Source organism: Tricharina praecox, assembly GCF_024521635.1.
Source record: "Tricharina praecox strain CBS 144465 chromosome Unknown BZA05scaffold_5, whole genome shotgun sequence".
Classification (NCBI taxonomy): domain Eukaryota; kingdom Fungi; phylum Ascomycota; class Pezizomycetes; order Pezizales; family Pyronemataceae; genus Tricharina; species Tricharina praecox.
In genome coordinates this window covers 1048016-1066125 of record NW_026250407.1, presented here as the reverse complement: position 1 = coordinate 1066125, position 18110 = coordinate 1048016, and the positions used below count along the sequence as shown (strand labels likewise).

Genomic DNA, 18110 nt, shown 5'->3' with positions numbered 1-18110 from the left:
AGCACCACCCAGGTACTCACTCCCGCCTGCGCAACGCAAAATGTACTGTACGGTCCCGTCCGTCCGTGGGCGGCGGCGGCGCGAGGGGAGCAAGCAGGCAAGATGCTTCTAGAACCTGGTACTGGTACATACCCACGTTCGCGGCACTATGTGCGACGCGAGGCCATTCTTCTTCTGCGTTCTTTATGGCTTTTGTATGGCTTATGGCTGGCTTATGGCTCTCTTGCTGTGTGTCACTTGCAGGCCACAGCCCGCGATATGTAGAGTGTAAAGTTCCCTCCCCCCACAACCACCTGCCACGCGGAAAAGACTCCCAAGCCACCGCATCCGGACCCAAGCCACCTTATCCACCCTACCTATCCACCATCCCCAGCCTCGCACCCATTCCCACACAACACACCTCCCGCAACTCCCCAACCCCCAGCCCTCCTCCCTCCCCGCACCAACCAACCAACCACCAACCTCCCACCCCGTTTTACCAACCAACCCCCCAATCAACCAAAACCAAAAGATGGGCAGTCTCTGCGGCAAGCCCTCCGCGAACTTCAGCTCTCCGGGGCGAGTGCTTGGGTCCGCACCCCCCGCGGCAGCAGCAACCGCGCCCGTTCCGCCAGCGGCAGCACAGAAGCCCAGGATCCGCGGGCAGGGCCACACATTAGCTCCCGCATCGCCCGCGTCGTCGTCGGCCGGCGGCAGCGGGGCGGGAGATGCAAGGAGCGCTGCGGCGGCGGCGGCAGAGGTACGTAGTTAACGGGCTGCGGCGCTGAAGGAAGGCTGAAGGAGGGGGACGACGTGTTGATTGATATGTCTGGGTAGGCGCGGAATTCGAAGCAGGCGACAGGCAAGCTGGGAAATCGCCTGGATGAGCAGAAGCGCAAGACGCAGAACCAGCATCTGGCCGAGATTGCAAAAACGAAGGCGCAGCAGGAGCAGTTGGTGTGGGATTGATCTTCCGAGGAAGACGGGGCGCGGTGCGGGCGCTCAGGGCCGAGCTGAGCTGAGCTAAGCTATATATTGCGCGCGAGGATCTCACGAACATACCATGGACGCGAACGCGATTGCTCTACGAAGTGTACATAAATAATTACGGCGCGACAATGACATTTATTTTATCTGTACATTATTACATGAATTCGCAACTCCAACTTCAACACAACGCGCGACAAAAGTGATATTAAACGACGCTATAGCGTCCACTAGCGGGCGTCCTGTTCTCGCTATCCACTGCCGCAGCTGTACCCTCGGCTAGCAGTCTCTTGAGCTCTCTCATTGCGTTCGTAACAACAAGCTCCGTATCTCCCTCCACCAAAATGTACAGCTTGGGATCTTGCCCGGGCTGTGGAGCTTTGCCGGGAGCGTAGTAGCTTCCCTTCGTGGTGATGGACGTTCCTGTCTGCTCGAGCACCTTGGCGATGTTCGTGCGATTCGTAACGGCCCATCTAGCTTTCTCTGCGGAGTTATCAGTATATTGTCTACAATATCAAATAAGGGAGGAAACGTACGGGGAAAGTCATTGATCTCGAGGGTCGCGTGATACGCTCCAGCATCGGGACCCTTGTTGTCGATCGGAACACCAGACCTCAGCTCGCCATTCTTCTTCAGACGACTGTCCACAGCCGAAGCAGCCTGCTTGACGCGATCGAGTGCATTTTCGGTGCCCCGTCTGTGCACCACGATCTCGCCGTCGAGCGAAGGTCCGGTGGCAGTGGACACCTTGGCAACCACGGCGCCGCCAAGAGGGGTGACAACCACAGTATCCTCCGCGGCCTCGACCTCTTCCACAGCGTCGTCGCCGCCTTCTTCGCCGAATTGCTTCCTCTCCCTTCGGCGGGCCATGTCGCGCTCTGCATCTAGACGTTCGAGTCCCTTGCCGCCGAAGCCAGAGAAACTGGCCTTTTCCTTTCCGGACTTGACCTTCTCGTTGAATCCTACGACCGTCAGTTGGTTTGCCACAAAACGGAATTGATGATAACTCACCGTCTACAAGCTTCTGCACATCCGGAGGAATTGGCTGTTTGCTCATTCTCAAGGCCTTCGCGATATCAACCGAGTATCGGTCCTGCTCTTCAGTGATGAACGTGACAGCAGTTCCCGTATTTCCAGCACGTCCCGTTCTGCCCACTCTGTGCACGTAATCCTCCATGTGGTTTGGGCAGTCGTAGTTCACCACCAACTTCAACTGCTTAACATCGAGACCGCGTGCAGCAACCGAAGTGGCAATGAGCACCGGGACGACACCGTTCTTGAAATCAATAATCGTAGAATCACGATCAACCTGGTCCTTACCACCGTGAATCGACATGCAAGGGTACCCTCTTCGCATGAGATCTCGGAGAAGTCCATCGGCTGACTCTTGCTGATTGACGAAAATCAATGATCGGGCATCTTCGTCTTTATCGTGCAATTCGCCGAGAAGCTCAAGTAGTCGAACGAATTTGTTGGCGTCCGACCTAACTTCCACGATCTGAGTGATTTCGGGTGCAACTACACTGCGAGCACCAACGACGATCTCAACAGGCCGCACGAGAATCTTACGGGCCAGGGCTTCCATCTGGAGGTCTTGTTAGATCATGCATTTGCAGGCTATAGGGAGACGTACCTGTCGGGGGAACGTTGCAGAGAACAAAACCGTCTGTCTGTCAGGTCTGGTGTTTCCAACGATCTTCATAACCTGAGGTTCAAGTCCCATGTCAAACATACGATCTGCCTCGTCAAGAACAATGTAGGTCACACGCTTCAGATTCGTGACGCGGCCCCCGTTGGCAGCAAGGAGGAACACCATCCGACCGGGTGTGCAGACAATGATTTCAGCGCCACGTTTAACCTCAGCGATTTGATCTTTGATGGGAGATCCTCCGTACGCGCAGACAGCCTATTAATTGTCAGCGGGAAGTGTCTGTAGGAAGCAACGATTGGACTCACCCTAAGATTCAGTGCCTTGAGGAATGGCTTGCACTCTTTGAAGATCTGGACAGCAAGCTCTCGGGTAGGCGTCATAACTAAGGCAATGGGCCCGTCCTGGGAGTCCAATGGCCTTTGATCTTTGATGTGCCTAAACATTGGAAGTAAGAAAGCGATGGTCTTTCCAGATCCTGTTTTGGCCACACCGATGACATTTCTGCCCGACATGATGGCCGGAATAGCCTGTGCCTGAATCGAGGTCGGTCTATCGTACCCCAGGCTCTGGATGACATTCAGACTCTGTGACGGAAGACCACACTGACTCCACTTGACAACCGGCTTCGGCACATCTTGACCTCTGACTTTGATACCATCGAGCTCGAGACGCAGATCATCAACTTCTTTCTCGTTCATCTCAGCAAGCTCAATGGGCTCAACATAGAAGCTCTTGCGGAAAGGCTCATAATTGATCTTGGAGTGATTGATGGCTGGCAGTTCTTTCTTCTTGAGCTTCGCGGCCATAGCGAGAATGTCGTCCGGATCCTGTTCATTCACAACCAAGTCAATCTCGTCATCACCGAGGAGCTCCGCATCATCTGCTGGTCTGATCCTGGGCTGAGCCTCGGCTGCAACCGAGGTGCCGATGTTGGCCATAAAGGCATCCAGAGGATCGGCCTCCTCTTCCTCTTCGACCGGAGGAGCGGCGGGTGCTTCGGGCTCCACTTCCATTGCCGTAGCAGCGTCGAGGGCCGCGGCAGCTGCGGCAGCTTCGGCACGTTCCCTGCGCTGCTCCGCCGCCGCTCTAGCAGCAGCTGCAGACTCCTCTTCTGTGGCGTCCTGCATCTCTGTGTCATCGTCTATATCTTCTTCTTTTACCGTACCGTTCATATCAGCTTCACCGGGGGTCGGTGAGGGCAACCTTTCAAGCTTCTTCCTGGAAGATTCCTCATCGCCGAAATCGAGTGTACGTTTGCCTTTGTCGGCATTCCTCCTAGCTGCACCGAACCCAAAGGTTGAGACGGGGCGATTGGTAGGTAGCGCTGATCCATTCGTAGGAGCTTCTCGAGTCAGCACATAACAGGCCACAGTCATCGACGGGAGAGGGACGCATACCCAACGGAGCACTTGGAGGTACTGAGGAACCTTGGTCAGCCTTTGGACGAGGTGTGCTAGAATTGGACAAGGAGGCGGACGTTGTAGCTTGTTGAGCAGGAACCTTCGGGGTTCCTTGCCTCGGTTTTGAAGTATTCGACGCTACAGAGACCGATCGTTGTCTCTCGAGTTCCGACAACATGGCCGCAGGCGACGCAGCCTTCTTCTGTGCTTCCTCTTCGGCCTTCTTCTTCTTCCAAGCCTCCAGACGTTCCCTGCGTTGCCGGATCTTCTCGTCTTCGGTTTGGGCCGTAGGAGCGGGAGACTTGACACTTCTGTCAATAATTGAGGTTGCGCCACCATCATGGAAAGTTCTCACATCTTTTCCGCGATCCCGATCACCGCGTCGGTGGTCATCCCTTCTGCCATCACCACCCCTCTCCCGATCCGCATCGCGATCTCTATCCCTCTTGGAACGATCACCGCCACGGACACTATCCCTCGACCGCGATCTCCTCCCACCATCACGTTTATCCCTTTCCCTCTCCCTCTCCTTATCCCTCGGCCTCTCATCTCTCCTCCTATCGTCCCTAGAATCATAGTAATCGTCCCTTCTCCGTCTATCGGAGGACCTATCACGACGTCCGCCACGGTCCCGATGATCACGGTCCCTATAGTCCCTTCTCTGTTGTGGCTCCGGTTTTAGTGGCGCTGGCGCGCGATCATTGTCGGCTGGGTTTGCACGTACATCTCTGCTGCGGCTTCGCGGCCGAGATCCCCGAGGATCGTAGCGGTCGTCGCGGCTACGCTTCGAGTAGCCTCCGCTACCGCTACCGCCGCCGCCACCACCGCCGCCGCCGCCTCCGCCTCCGGCGCGCGAGGACGGTGAACGGGAACGTGAGCCGTATCGTGGCATCGTGGTGAGTCCGTTCGTTCGCGAAAGCTGAGTGACGTTTGTTACGAGCTGTCGTTGGAGTTAACTGGGGGGTTGAGGTGTCGAGGCGTGCGTGCGGTCTGGTTGGAGGCGAGCAGGCGTGGTATGTTGTGTTGCTTTATGATATGACAGTGAGAGGCGTTAGCCACGAAAGTGGCTTGGCATCACGTGTTAGGTACGCCTGAGTGATTTTAGATGATCGAATGCAAGATACGGTTCTCTACCGTACCGTAGTGTTCGGTTTCCATAGGTATAACTACCACCTCCATCACAACCCTCTCTCTTTTCAATTTCCACACTTTGGACCTCTATGTCCGCTGTATAATACAGCGCTACCGAATGGGCTTCATACCCGAAAGCCTTCGAGTGCGTGAAATACTCGGTAAAGGTTGAAGAATTTTCACTCGTGCCCACTCCTAAGTAAACGGACGAGTCGTCCCCAAGGCGCTACGACAGCGCCTTCCCTTCAAGCCCTGGCCGGCACTGGACAGACCGATTTACCAGCGATGCCAACGAACTCCCCCGCAAACATTGCCTAATGCGGCCCTCTAGAAATAGGGATGCACGTGAGCCCACCTCACTTGGAATCAAGCTGGCTACACGCAGAGCTGATTCCCAAATCAACTTGAATCGTCCTAGGCATCCCACCCTAATCACAACCCACTCATTATCTTGCGTGTTCGACAAGTAAAGCTGTCTGGAATCGAGATCTAGGTCCGAGTGGGAGGGTCTCGGCCTCTATGGAGCGACCTGCGGACCGTGAGAATAGAAGGTGGTTTCTGTAAGGTGCTGGTAAAGGTTTAGGATCAGTATCATGCCGTCAGAACAGGCATCGAAAGATCAATTGTTGGAAAGTTGGGTGGTTGCCGTCGTGAAGATGGAGGATGCGATATCCACATACGTATAATCTTATCCATCAGACCTGATCTCGATCCGGTCTCCTTGGACGTCAGACGTTAGCTCTGCTCTAAGATGGGCTGTAGGGGTGCGGGCGCATGATCACATGACTCGTCAACAACCACCATGATTCCGCACAAGTTTTTCGAGAGGAGATTTGCAAGTAATCCTCCTGATTTGGAGACCGGAAGTTACGAACCACCGAGTGACTGCAATTGAGTGGGGCTCAAATGATGACGACGATGGAAGACCCGCAGAGACGGGTCGTATGTGGTTGGAGCGAGTTAGGGTAGACTATGAAACTTGCAAATCACAAACCCACCCCACCCTCCCACCCCCCCATCAATCAACCACCCACTACAATCTAATCGTTTGCATCCCTCCAAACAAACCCCACCCCCCTCCACCCCCACCTCGCATTGAAACACCTCTCCACTCCACGCAACCATCATCACCACTACTCCCATCCAGGTACATACACACTTGCATTCCACACCCTCCTCCCCTACATCATCCACATTTAGTCCTAACCGACCGAATCTCGCACGCAGCCTGTGTAGTAACATCATGTCGACTGCCTTGAGTCGCCTCCTCCGCCCGGTGGCCCGCCTGCAGGTCGTCGCCACACGCGCCGTCAGCCTCCGCCCCCATGTCGCCGTGATTCCCATGGGTATCCGAGGCAAAGCCACCGCTGCGGCCACGGTCCCCACAAAGGCCCCGGCGAAGGCCACCACCGCCGCCGCCGCCCCCAAGGGGAAGAAGGCCTCTGCGGCGACCACCACCGCCGCCGCAAAGAAGCCCGCCGCAAAGAAGCCCGCCGCAGCCGCCGCCGCAAAGAAGACGCCAGCTGCTGCTACTAAGAAACTCACCGACAAGAAAGTGGTCAAGAAGGCTGCGGTCAAGAAGGAGAAGAAGGTGTTGACTCCGGAGCAGAAGGAGGCGAAGAGGCTGCGGGCCGCTGAGCTCCGTGCCGTTGATAAGAGGAGGGAAATGAAGGAGATTGCTCTCAAGCCCCCGGGCAAGCCTGTCAGCCGCATGTCGCCGTTCAACATCTACATCTCGCAGCATATGGCGACTCCAGGAAGGTCTCTGATCAGCAAGGACACTGCCGACACCTACGCCAAGCTCCCCGAGGCAGAGAAGGCTGTAAGTTCCTCACCCTCCCCCGATTCTTCTTCCCCACGGTTGGTGGATCTAACATTAGCAACTCATAGAGATACGCTGAGCTCGCCAGGGCCAAGACCGAAGCCCAGAAGGCCACCTACGCCGCTTTCGTCGAGTCCCACTCGGCCGAGGAGATCCAGAAGGCCAATGCCGCTCGCCGCTGGCTCAAGAGGAACAACGTCCGTGGATACAACGACCTGATTGTGGACCACAGGACCCCCAAGAGGCCCGCTGGTGCTTTCTTGACCTTCTACCGGACCAAGTTCAACTCGCTGGAGGGAGACAAGATTGGCGAGAAGGCCAAGGCAGCTGGAAAGCAGTGGGCAAGCATGACCGATGTTGAGAAGAAGGTACGTGCAGTTCGAGTTGCGTGATCGTCTAGAAACTGACCCTTTGCTCCTCAGCCATATGCCGATCTGGCACTCTCCAACCTCCAGAAGTACGACACCGAAAGGGCTGCCTATGAGAAGATCTAGACCCCTCTCGATCTCGATCCCCCATCCAGAATTCATATCTTGCACCTTTTAGTTCTAGCACGGCGGATGTGTTTCTTTGACGGCTGATGTCCTTCGTTGTCGATCTGCTATCGGCGGGGTTTTGTCTATCACTTGTCTTTGCAGTCACTATTGTCGAGGGATGGGAGAGATGCGAAGGAAGGGGAAAGATGCAGATCCCAAGATTGTGCCTGAATTTTGTAAAGTACCATTAGTAGCCATGAGAGATTTGCATTGGTTTGAAAGTGAAGTAAAGTTTTCCCATCACTCAACAACGAAACAGCGAACCTTGAAACAAAAAGTTGTCGCCTTCTGACACACAAAGCAAAAACGATTGGACCCATCCCATTGCATTCATCCCAATGTAAAAGCCCCGGCGTCTAAACTGCATCCATAATGCCCACAATTACAAGTACAACCCCTCCGGCTCGCCCTCAGTCTTGGTCTTGAGAACCCTCTCTCTAGCGCTTCTGAAGTCCTGCATCTGGACCCTCATTCGCCTCTCACGGAGCGCGAGCAGACCAGCCTCTGTGCAGATGGCTTTGATATCGGCACCGGAGAGATCGTCCTTCTGGTTGATGAACTCATCCAGTTCGACGTCACTACTCAAGGACATCTTGGAGGTGTGAAGGGCAAAGATCTTCTTCTTGGTGACCTCTGTAAATACCAGTCAGCAATCGGCTCGTTCACGAGAACTAAACAGTCTTACGGTCTGGATTCTCGAACAGAATCTTGCGGTCAATACGTCCAGGTCTGATCAGGGCCGGGTCCAAGGTTTCAATCTTGTTTGTGGCCATGATGACCTTGACGTCACCACGATCATCGAAACCGTCCAACTGATTTAGAAGCTCCAGCATGGTTCTCTGCACCTCCCTCTCACCACCACTGGTAGAGTCGTAACGTTTCGTACCAATGGCGTCAATCTCATCGATGAAGACAATACTGGGAGCATGCTCTGCCGCGACCTGGAAGATCTGACGACATAGCCTGGGGCCGTCACCCAAGTACTTCTGGATGAGCTCGGAACCGACGATACGCAGGAATGTCGCCGAGGTCTGGTTGGCAACGGCCTTGGCGAGCAACGTCTTTCCGGTACCAGGCGATCCATAGAGAATGACTCCCTTCGGGGGCTTGATACCCATCTCCTCGTACAGCTCGGGGTGGAGCAGTGGCAACTCGACGGATTCCCGAACTTCCTGGATCTGCTGCTCCAGACCTCCAATATCGGCGTAAGACTCGGTCGGCGCCTTGTCGAGCTTCATCACAGTGATGAGGGGATCCGAGTCATCCGTAAGCACACCGACGATCGACACGGTCTTGTGGTGGAGCAGGACAGAGCATCCGGGCTCGAGCAGGTCCTTGTCGACGAAGGACATGATAGAGACGTAGTACCTGAAAAAATCGAGTCAGCACGCCCCCAAACCCAACAGATACTCCTCGCACATACTCAGGTCCCGTAGTACTCGAAACGATAGCATGGTCGTCATCAATCATCTCCTCTAGCGTACCGACACCCATGGGACTTCCACGCATATCATCAACCCTACCCCTCTCCTCCTCCTGCCTCTGCTCCAGACCTCCCTTCTCGCCCTTCGAAGCCCTGTACCGTTCCTCGTTCGTCACGAACGCCTCCTCGAGCATGAGGTGGTCCTTGATGCGATCCATCCGGAGCAGCTTCAGCTTGCAGCGCGCGTTGGGGAAAACCGTGGGGAGCTTGTTGGCAGCATCCGGACCGCCACCAAGACGCTTCTTCTTGCGGCCGACGCGGGTGGTTGGTGGAGGCGGCTCGTACTTGGGCTTGTCTTTCTGTTGGTAACAGTTAGCTACTGCCCCTCCCCTCCGCGGGTGGCGAGAGCTTCAAGGGAATGACTCCCGTACCTTCTGGTCCTTCTGATCTTTGCCGGCGTCCCCACCAGGGGCCCCGCCCATTCCGGATTGTCCTTGACCCTACATATCAGACACATGGTCAGCCAACTATCCCAAGAACGCCATGTGTCCGCCCGATTGCCGCCAGCGGAGGATAGGTGAGGTGGGTACCATATTTCAGAGTATGGTCGTCGACAGGTACTGGTAAGCTCGAGGTTCGTGACGAGGGTGATCGAAATCTGATGATTGATGATGGATGATTAAACTGAAAGCAGCTTGGAGGTGATGATGGAGGTTAAGAAGCTAGTTGCGTAGTAGTGATAGTAGTGGGTAGCAGGCGCCTCACAACATCCGCCAAGACTGTCAGCCGCATGACTAATGCTAAAATGTGGATACAATGTCGCATCACTCGTCTTTCTGGATCGGATCATCTATCGATTCGATTGGTCAAAGTAAAGTACAGTACAAAGCAGCCAAAGAAACTCCATTTCCCTTTTACGCTTCCTACAGCAGCAAAATTATTCGTGAGTTCATCAAGACAAGCACATAGCAAGAAAACAATCGCCAGTCCCAGTCCGCCAAGAGATCTAATCAGCTCTCCATGTCCTTCGGCGAAGGATCGCCAATGCCGTCCTCTGCAATAATGTCAGCGATGATCCGCAGGAATCATGGATAGAGGAATGGCTTACCGTGAATGGCAAACATGCACTCCGACTCAGGTAAGCACGGTGAATCGTAAATCTTGCATACTCGGGTCTCTCCTCTTCCTTTGCGCAGATACAATCTGGTGGTGGATGCGTGGGCAATGATGTTACCACCGATCGGCTTCTTCGGGTCGGGGTTGAACATTCCACCGCCGTCGACCTGCGCGACGACTTGGTTGGTGATGACAACGGCAATTCCAAACTCGTCCGCAAGTCTCTGCAGTGTCCGCATGAACTTCGCCAGATGCGCCTGGCGGGCCGAGAGCTCTCCTCTGCCTGCAAAATCGGTACGATAGAGCGACGTCGCGGAATCTACCACCAGCAACGAGAACCGGGTTTCGGTCATCATCGCCGCCGCTTGGTTGAGCAGCTGCAGCTGATGGTCCGAGTTGTACGCCCTCGCATACGCAACATTATCCAGGACCTCCTCGCCGTTCAGGCCGAACCTGTTCGCGACCGCCAACAACCGCACCGGACGAAACGTGCCCTCGGTATCGATGAAGAGGCACTTCCCCTCACCGCCGCCCATATCGAACGGCAACTGGCAGGTGACCGCCAGCGTATGACAAATCTGCGATTTTCCCGTTCGAAACTCACCAAAGATCTCGGTTATACTTCCGGTCTCGACGCCACCGGCCAGGAGGGTATCGAGCTGCTTCGACCCCGTGGTGACGGAAATCAGCTCGCTCCGGCGATGGTGCATTTCCGTCGCCGTCGTGAACCCCATCGGAACGAGCTTCGACGCCTCCAGGATCAGCTTGTCGGCCTTCGCTTCCGATATCCCCTTGATCGTCAGGAGCGCCCGCTTCGGTCTGCGCAATAATGTCAGCATGCTGCTGCAGCGATTGCCCCGCCAGGGATCCGCGGATTCATGTACGTGTAGGCGATCGACTCGACGGTGTTGTAGCCCGCCTCGATGATTGTCTTGATGTCGCGCGCACTGATGCCATTCCCCTGCGCGGAGACGTCAGCAAATCTCGGGAAATCATGCGCTGCCGGAGGTGATCCGTACCTCGAGCTGGGCTAGCGGCGTAGGAGCCCCGGGACCTCCGAACTGCGAAGCAGTGTCATCGAGCTGAGAGCCTTCTTGCGGATCTTCAGCACTCATTGTCGTCGTCGTCGTATTTGCTACGGTTTTCTGTTGCCAGTATGTTCGAAATGGGTGGTGATGATGGATGATGGTGGTGGTAGTGATGGAAGAGAAATGGGTATGGGTGTGGGCGGATGCGGATGCGTCGTCTGAGGGTGCGGTGGCAAAGCGTGTAAAGTTGCACTGCGCGTGATCACATGACGGATTGGAATGAGTAATATCTACCATTTGAGGGCGAATTAATGTGGAAAAGATGTGCGGGCCTAGAACATGCTTATGGATTCTCCAGGGACATTGCCCAGGGACATTTCGCAGGGACAGTCAAGCGGTATTGGTTATAGTGTAGATCCTGAAGTACGAATACAGAAACCCCACAATATTTACAGCACACCAAAAAGTATCCAAGCGGCATAAAAAGAATAAACAAAACGTCAAAAATAAAATCTCAAACTCCAAAATCTCGATACCGCCAGTACTCCAATTCAATCCACTCTACTAAGCAAGAAGTAATCAACCAAAATCAGAAATCCGCAGGACTATCCGCCGTTCATGATATCCTTCAAAATCGGCCTGCTATTCAAGAAGCCCTGCGGCACCTTTCCACCGATTCTCTTTGGCGATCTTTGATTCTCCTTTCCAGTCGTCTGCCTCGTGCGCTTCGGAGAAGCGGCACCCATCGATTCCGCAGCAACATGGTGAAGATGAGCATTTGCGGGAAGCGTGTACACCCAGGAATTCCTCTCCATCAGCCCCACAAAATCCTTCAGCAGGTCGTTCGAGCTCAGTGTTGATCGCGATCCCAAAATGATGAGCTTCGACCGGGCCCGGGTGAATGCAACGTTGATCCGACGCCAGTCCCGCAGGAGCTCGCCCACTGTGCCTTGGTCGTTGGAGCGGACAAGCGATATCACAATGATCTCTTTGTCCCGGCCTTGGAATTTGTCGGCCGTGTGCATTTCGACCTTCTCGCGGTGCCGGAGGAGGTGCTGAATCGTTTTTAACTGCGAGCGGTACACGGTGATAACTCCGATTGAACTTGGGTCGACACCGCAACTTAGGAAGCCTTCAACAAGCTGAGTTTTTGTTAGCGTGATTCCTCTCTCTCACTCTTTCTCTCCTAAAGGAATTACCTGATATGTGAGCTCCGCTTCAACGGGGTTGATCGTCCTATCACCCTTCTTCACCTCTCTTGCCGGAACCCGATCGGTATCCACGAAGCAAGCCTTAACGCCCTCAGCAAACAGGTCCTTCAGCCAACACTTCTTCTGGTAACTAGTGCTATCGTTGTCCCTGTGAAGCTTCCTCAATCCCTTTTCGTCGGGTATTTTCAGAGCCCGCTTCGCCACCTCCGGAGTACCACACTTGAGCCTTCCCGAGTAAATAAGCTCATTCGACAACGTCATGATCTCCTCGCACATGCGGTACTGATGTTCCAAGCTGACGACAGCCTGCGGCTGTGCTTCCGAGAGCAGCTTGAAGAGACTAATATCCAGCCCGCCTTCTTTGGCCTCGGGGTTCTTGACTAGTGGCGGTAGCTGGTAGTGGTCACCGACAAGGACAAATGCCTCGGCGAGCCGGATTGGTCCAAGGCACACTGGCAGCGTGATCTGGGACGCTTCGTCTACAATGCAGTAATCGAACTGTCTCTCGCTGAAGATAGGACTACGGAAAACCTCTGTTAGCATAGCAAGCAAGCGATGATCGGGGGGAGAAGAAGAAGCTCACTGGTTGATACCCAAGCAGGTTGTTGCAACCACCTTTGGTCGGTTGAAAGCTATCCGCAACTCCTCAAAGGTGGTATAGCGAGTATCCGCCAGCTGCGCGAAATTCTGCACCTCGTGATGAATCTGGGCGATCAAGACGGTCAGCATAGCCCAATCTGGTCTGCACCTTGCGTATGAACATACCTTTGCACGGGACCCCAGTCTCAGGATACCAAATTTCTCGTTCTTGATCTTCAGCAAAATGTTGTCGACAGCAGTGTGGGTGTACGATGTCAACAATACGCTCTTGCCCTGCGATACTAGTGCCCGGATGATATGTGCTATGGTTGTTGTCTTTCCCGTACCAGGCATACCAAGGACAAGCGCATAGTCGCGAGCTATAATCACGAATCAGCAAAGCTCCCAGAGCAGTTATCGATGAACTAACCACTCATGACCTTGATAACGGCGTTCTTCTGGTCCTCATTCAACGAGCCAGCGCCAGGCACTTCGTCCAGCTGGTACGCAGTCGGCGATTCCTTGAATTCCGGCGGCAGGAGTTCGGTAATGAGTCGACGGTACTTGCTATTAGCCTCCTTGGCCATAATCTGGATGAGATTATTCCGGACACCAGCCATGCCATTGCTGAACTCGTCTTTATCGATGCGGTAGAAGATCTCTTCCCTTTCACTTGGTCGTTGTGACAGAGCAGCTGGTGTCCTAGGGGTACCATTCACCTCCACAATGCCGTTAAAGACCTGGTAACTGTCCGCATTGAAATTATTCTGGCGGGTACGCGCATTATGCAGGCGACGGTCCACCTGGACCGTGATTCTATCCCTGCGGACCTGGAAGACGTAACCGATAGCCAGCGCGATATGGCCCTTTTCGTCCGAAACGACGATGGGATCGCCCTCGGTGAGCTGCGACTCGATAAAGCTGAACTCTCTAGTCGAACTAGGTTTTTCAAAGCTGTAGGTGTATTTGTTGATCCGCTGCTTGCTCTCGTCTACAGCGATGGATTCAGGCACGATGACGAGCTCGCCGAAGCAGCGGCCGGCGGCTTCGCGCTCGGCGCTGGTCATCGTCCACATTTCCCGGCGGAAGCGCACGGAGCCTTTCTCCTCCTTGGTGAGGAGCGTGTCCCAGTGCTTGAAAAACGCCTTGTGCTTGTCGTTCAGATGCTCCGTGTTTTCTATGAACGGTTTCATCACACCACTGCTCTCGGGCGTTCCGTCTTCGAGCAACTGTCCAAACTCCATTAGTGAGAGACTCTAACAATTTCCACACCAGATGCAAAATCACCTTATGATAGACAAAGCATGAGGTCTTTGCGTAGCACCTAGAGCACGTATGTTGATCCTCGAGCATTTCTGGCAGCGTCTCGCGATTACAGATGTGATGCGCCACCTGATTTCTCTTTATGACCAGCTCCCTGAGCTCGTTCCTGATGGCTGGAACGCGTATCATCTCGTTGGTCTCCATATAGTACAACAGTCCACCGCCAACACTGATATCGTAGCGATCCGACATCAGCAGGGTGTACAGCATCGTCTGTGCCCGATGCGCCATCGACTGCATGCGGCCGGTCTTGAGCTCCAAAGGTACCGTCAAAGTCTTCGAGACGCTTCTGCCCTTACCGGTCTTTCCAGTGCCGGGTTCGACAATGATTGCCTGTACTGTGGCGTCGATATTGCCCTTCAGCCCGTATTTCGGCGACCAGATGTGCTCCTCGATATCGAGCAGCTTGTTTATCGCGACGATGGGCGTAGTCGTACCGCGGTGGTCGGCAACCGTCGCTTTGGCCTACGCCAAGCCAGTCAGCGTGGTTTCATCCGCCGCAGAGGGAGGAGATGCAAAACGCACATTTGGTTTCGCCGACACAAACAGCTTCGCCCACTCCTGTATCAGCGGAATTTTCGACTGGACGTGGGCGATCGCCACGGGCATCTCTTCGCGCAAGAGGAAGAGGCTCTCGATGTTATCAGTCAAGACCCGGATGATGTGTGCATTCAGGCGTTCATTCGAGAAATCGTTCTCCTCCAGCGCTGCTTGGAATAATGCGTGCAGGACGTTTCCATAGACCATCGCTTTGCTGATGTCACCCGTGGCCTTGACTCGCTCCTGGAGCGCGGCCTTCCTCATGCATGACACTGTGTCGGCGACGGTCGTTGCAGAGACGAGGAAATCGGGGTTCACGATGATGTAGTTGTGGCTGCTGTCAACCACGCAGACGCCATGCTCGTCGAAACTTCCAACGATGTGGACGAATACACCAGTGGATACAGTGGTAGCAGTCGCCCACGAGTCCCTCAGCATCACCCTGTAGAGACCATTTGACGCCACGTCCCTGACGCGCACAATCTGGGTGGAAGAAAAAGCGGAAAATATCAGCACAACGTTGTCCCCGACCATCACCAAATCAATTCGCTATGGAAGTTTCATTACAAACTTTTTGAACTCGAGATGCTTTACGAGTATCCAGTTCATATGGTCCTTCGGACACTTCAACTACTTGAAACCGCTTTATTCTACTGCTTGAAGCATTTCCCTTCGCAGGCACAAAAACAAAGAAGTTAATCGACAATTCCCATTTCTCCCCCATCTACCGTTTGTGTGGGGACCCGTTGCCACCAACCTTCACTGGCGCATCGTACTGTGCCACAAGCTCTTGGAATTCAATGCTGCCGAACAAGTCGTCGTCGCCGGATTCATTAAACTCGTCGAGGACCGTCGCGGCCTCGGGCTGAGCGAGCGATTGCGGTGGTGGTGGTGGAGGAACCGGTTGCGGTGGAGGAGAGGTATGCTGTTCGAGAGCTTGAGACTGCGCGAGAGCCTGGGACTGACGGGCAGTGGACGCAATGCGTTCAATCTCTTCAACCTTCTCAATGAACTCCATGTCAATATCCGCGTCGTCAAAATCTCCAAAGTCTTCCGAATCCGAGTCATTGGTTGTGCTAATGTTTGTCGAAACTGCTGATGGTTGTGGTGGCGCCGCAAGACTGCGATGTAACGGAGACGACTGTGGGGGATCTTCAGAATCGGCATGCGGTGGGGGTGAGGATGGTAGGATTGGTAGTTTCCCTCTAGCCTTCTGCTTCATGCTCTGTTTGACCTGGTCCATTAAGCTCACAACACGCTCCTGCCGCGAGGCCTTCTTTATCGTCCCTGCCGGAATATCAAGACCAGATTCCAGTGACTCCGATTCACGGAACAGCTCGAACGACTGAGTCTTCCTCCTCTTCAGCCGGTTGAGCGTGGCAGGCGTTTCGCTTGAGGTTCCTCGCCGAAGGTTGGACGGAGATCGATCTTCCCGGTCAGGGGCAAACAATCTAACGGCAGGATTGGCGGGCCGGTCCTTCCTCAGTCCAGCATCCATCCCAAGACCATACTTCTTCCAAAGCTCCATTGCAGGATCGTCTGTTGGTTTCGACAACATGGCTTGTCGCTTGCCGAGTGGCGTGCGAATGGGTGGTGGTGAGCTACTGGCAGCCCGCTTGTGACGCATTCGGACGCCCGGTGTTGACCTCTCCCAGGTCACGCGGACCTCGTTCCGATCATCAGGCTGGCTGTCGGGGAATGCCTTCTCTTCGTCGGTGAGGAGGTGCTCGATACTCAGTCGTGGCTTTGGAGTTGCTGGTAGGTCACTAAGAGATCTAAGGCGGCGTGGCGTGGGTAGTTGCACTGGTTCGACATCGCCAGCGACTGTCTTGATGGGAGTAGGCACATCCGCAGGCACATCCAATTCGATCACGGGAGCCGATGAGTGACGAGGGGTCGTATCGAGGTCGGGATCGTCTGCTTGTGATGATGTGCTCGGCGTGGCAGGTTTGGCGAAAGCGAATCCGCTCAATTTCGACTTTGCATCTTTCGACGCGGGGAGTGATGATGATGATGAATTACTATTACTGGGTCGTGAGGATGTGTTGCCGCCGACCGCCTTCTTCCGATATCCTGACTTGGCCTTCGGGGACATTAGCTGCTATATTCTGTAGCAGAATGTAAAACAGATCATGGTTGTGAAGGGAGTGAGCTCGCCTTTGTGGAATTGTCCTGCTCGAAGAAGCTCTTCGTTGGTTTGCGATTCATATCGACTTTCTAGTCCTGTCGAAGTGGGAATCCGAACAGCGAGTACGTATGGCAGTAAAATAGCCGGGAGCAGCTGAAGGTTTGGTCGTGCAGTGGGTGTAGTAAGTAGTAAATGAACGAAGCTTTTTGGCCGTGGCAATTGTTGCGAACGGCGGTGTTGGGGGCAGAAAATGGGGCGGGACGGACAACGCGTCGCGATGGATGGACACTTGCACAAGTTGTTTTTAACGCGCAGGCTTTACATCGTCCCGGATAGGAATGAGCCTCGATGTGATTTCTTAGCACTAGCGAGATCCCTACGTACTATTTTGCGGGGAGAGCAGGGCCCAGGCATGAGAGGGACTCGATGCTCTAAAGGACATCGTATATGTACGACGATAGTGCTTGCAATCGGATATAGGTAGGTGAGAATGTATGGCTCTATTCTGCGGGAACAGAGGTACAAACATCTCGTGCCTTTCTCTTCTACGGGTTCCTCGATAGGCAGCTGATCACGCGGGGGATCAAGTATAGTACACGCTTATTGGTGCATGACAGCCCGCCTCGAATGACCCGATATGCTAGTCAGTGATCAGTAGTCATTGTCGAGTCGAGTCCTGCGGTAAACACCAGATTGCTACCAACCGACCACCCGTAGAAAGTAATGATGCATCGCTGCCTGGTGGCTTCACGGGAGTATATATCTCACATCTGCCATCCAGCTTCAACGAGAATCTCTTCTTCCGACCAGGTATCATGGCTCTATACATACCGTAGGTACTCTAGATTACCCATGCATACATCACCTCCAACGCCCCTGCCGAGCGCCACTACCCTGTCCCAGCGTGCATAAATACGCCACATGTGGAGTGGGGGTACGGGACTGTCTTCAGCGATATCTTCGAGTGCAGCAGCGATTCGATGAACATCACATGAATCGGACTAATATGAATCAGTGGTCGAGGGTTAGGTTCGAGGAGGAGCTCCATTCAGGAGAGTTCATAGAGGGTTAGGTATCGCCGACGCAGAGACAGAGTCAAGGTGTCGCACTCGCTAGTTTCTGTGCACCCCACTTCCCGCTTCTGGTGTTACTAGTTCGGATTACGGACACATTTTTTCCGCTAGATAACTGACAAGCAGAGGGCAACACAGAAGATCCGAAAGAACATAACCACAGAACCTCTCCTTCTTCTTCTT

The 18110-nt window shown here is 54.2% G+C and overlaps 6 protein-coding genes across 6 annotated transcripts; 2 read left to right on the top strand and 4 right to left on the bottom strand.

The window, feature by feature from the left end:
- Positions 1-511: 511 nt before the first annotated feature.
- BZA05DRAFT_442628 (uncharacterized protein) lies at positions 512-948 on the top strand (the record flags this gene model as incomplete). The annotated part of the gene is made up of 2 exons (XM_051486764.1): positions 512-739; positions 817-948. The coding sequence occupies 2 exons, from the start codon at positions 512-514 to the stop codon at positions 946-948; spliced, it is 360 nt and encodes a 119-aa protein (XP_051342174.1).
- A 162-nt stretch (positions 949-1110) lies between these two features.
- BZA05DRAFT_349510 (P-loop containing nucleoside triphosphate hydrolase protein) lies at positions 1111-4922 on the bottom strand. Its single transcript, XM_051481251.1, has 8 exons — positions 4742-4922; positions 4373-4678; positions 4015-4318; positions 2923-3959; positions 2600-2872; positions 1978-2551; positions 1503-1928; positions 1111-1449 (listed from the first exon to the last, which is right to left on the bottom strand). Exons 1-8 carry the CDS (start codon positions 4907-4909, stop codon positions 1175-1177), a joined length of 3363 nt encoding a protein of 1120 aa, XP_051342173.1. The 5' UTR covers positions 4910-4922; the 3' UTR covers positions 1111-1174.
- A 1239-nt stretch (positions 4923-6161) lies between these two features.
- Positions 6162-7734, top strand: BZA05DRAFT_390165 (uncharacterized protein). Its single transcript, XM_051482862.1, has 4 exons — positions 6162-6295; positions 6376-6970; positions 7039-7338; positions 7393-7734. Exons 2-4 carry the CDS (start codon positions 6392-6394, stop codon positions 7462-7464), a joined length of 951 nt encoding a protein of 316 aa, XP_051342172.1. The 5' UTR covers positions 6162-6295; positions 6376-6391; the 3' UTR covers positions 7465-7734.
- On the bottom strand, positions 7735-9666 carry BZA05DRAFT_390164 (26S protease-like protein regulatory subunit 4). The gene is made up of 5 exons (XM_051482861.1): positions 9520-9666; positions 9361-9429; positions 8930-9288; positions 8192-8874; positions 7735-8139 (listed from the first exon to the last, which is right to left on the bottom strand). The coding sequence occupies exons 1-5, from the start codon at positions 9520-9522 to the stop codon at positions 7889-7891; spliced, it is 1365 nt and encodes a 454-aa protein (XP_051342171.1). The 5' UTR covers positions 9523-9666; the 3' UTR covers positions 7735-7888.
- Positions 9667-9781: 115 nt separating this feature from the next.
- Positions 9782-11374, bottom strand: BZA05DRAFT_390163 (putative DNA repair protein RAD51). The gene is made up of 4 exons (XM_051482860.1): positions 11065-11374; positions 10930-11006; positions 10038-10864; positions 9782-9983 (listed from the first exon to the last, which is right to left on the bottom strand). The coding sequence occupies exons 1-4, from the start codon at positions 11368-11370 to the stop codon at positions 9940-9942; spliced, it is 1254 nt and encodes a 417-aa protein (XP_051342170.1). The 5' UTR covers positions 11371-11374; the 3' UTR covers positions 9782-9939.
- Positions 11375-12661: 1287 nt separating this feature from the next.
- BZA05DRAFT_222288 (DNA replication factor Dna2-domain-containing protein) lies at positions 12662-17046 on the bottom strand. The gene is made up of 9 exons (XM_051479733.1): positions 16884-17046; positions 15484-16809; positions 15298-15396; positions 14712-15209; positions 14151-14651; positions 13294-14092; positions 13050-13243; positions 12878-12989; positions 12662-12804 (listed from the first exon to the last, which is right to left on the bottom strand). Exons 1-9 carry the CDS (start codon positions 16932-16934, stop codon positions 12764-12766), a joined length of 3621 nt encoding a protein of 1206 aa, XP_051342169.1. The 5' UTR covers positions 16935-17046; the 3' UTR covers positions 12662-12763.
- Positions 17047-18110: the final 1064 nt, after the last annotated feature.

Coding starts and splice junctions, on each gene's coding strand:
- BZA05DRAFT_390163 (XM_051482860.1), bottom strand. CDS start 11,370: ATGGTAGATATTACTCATTCCAATCCGTCATGTGATCACGCGCAGTGC. Junction 11,007..11,064: donor CGCCGCTAGCCCAGCTCGAG/GTACGGATCACC, acceptor GTCTCCGCGCAG/GGGAATGGCATCAGTGCGCG. Junction 10,865..10,929: donor GTCGAGTCGATCGCCTACAC/GTACATGAATCC, acceptor ATTATTGCGCAG/ACCGAAGCGGGCGCTCCTGA.
- BZA05DRAFT_390164 (XM_051482861.1), bottom strand. Junction 9,289..9,360: donor AAGATCAGAAGGACCAGAAG/GTACGGGAGTCA, acceptor TGTTACCAACAG/AAAGACAAGCCCAAGTACGA. Junction 8,875..8,929: donor TCGAGTACTACGGGACCTGA/GTATGTGCGAGG, acceptor CGATTTTTTCAG/GTACTACGTCTCTATCATGT.
- BZA05DRAFT_349510 (XM_051481251.1), bottom strand. CDS start 4,909: ATGCCACGATACGGCTCACGTTCCCGTTCACCGTCCTCGCGCGCCGGA. Junction 4,319..4,372: donor ATCGGGATCGCGGAAAAGAT/GTGAGAACTTTC, acceptor AGAAGTGTCAAG/TCTCCCGCTCCTACGGCCCA. Junction 2,552..2,599: donor CTGCAACGTTCCCCCGACAG/GTACGTCTCCCT, acceptor CAAGACCTCCAG/ATGGAAGCCCTGGCCCGTAA.
- BZA05DRAFT_390165 (XM_051482862.1), top strand. CDS start 6,392: ATGTCGACTGCCTTGAGTCGCCTCCTCCGCCCGGTGGCCCGCCTGCAG. Junction 6,971..7,038: donor TCCCCGAGGCAGAGAAGGCT/GTAAGTTCCTCA, acceptor AGCAACTCATAG/AGATACGCTGAGCTCGCCAG. Junction 7,339..7,392: donor TGACCGATGTTGAGAAGAAG/GTACGTGCAGTT, acceptor TTTGCTCCTCAG/CCATATGCCGATCTGGCACT.
- BZA05DRAFT_222288 (XM_051479733.1), bottom strand. CDS start 16,934: ATGAATCGCAAACCAACGAAGAGCTTCTTCGAGCAGGACAATTCCACA. Junction 14,652..14,711: donor TTGTGTCGGCGAAACCAAAT/GTGCGTTTTGCA, acceptor GGCTTGGCGTAG/GCCAAAGCGACGGTTGCCGA. Junction 13,244..13,293: donor CGTTATCAAGGTCATGAGTG/GTTAGTTCATCG, acceptor TCGTGATTATAG/CTCGCGACTATGCGCTTGTC.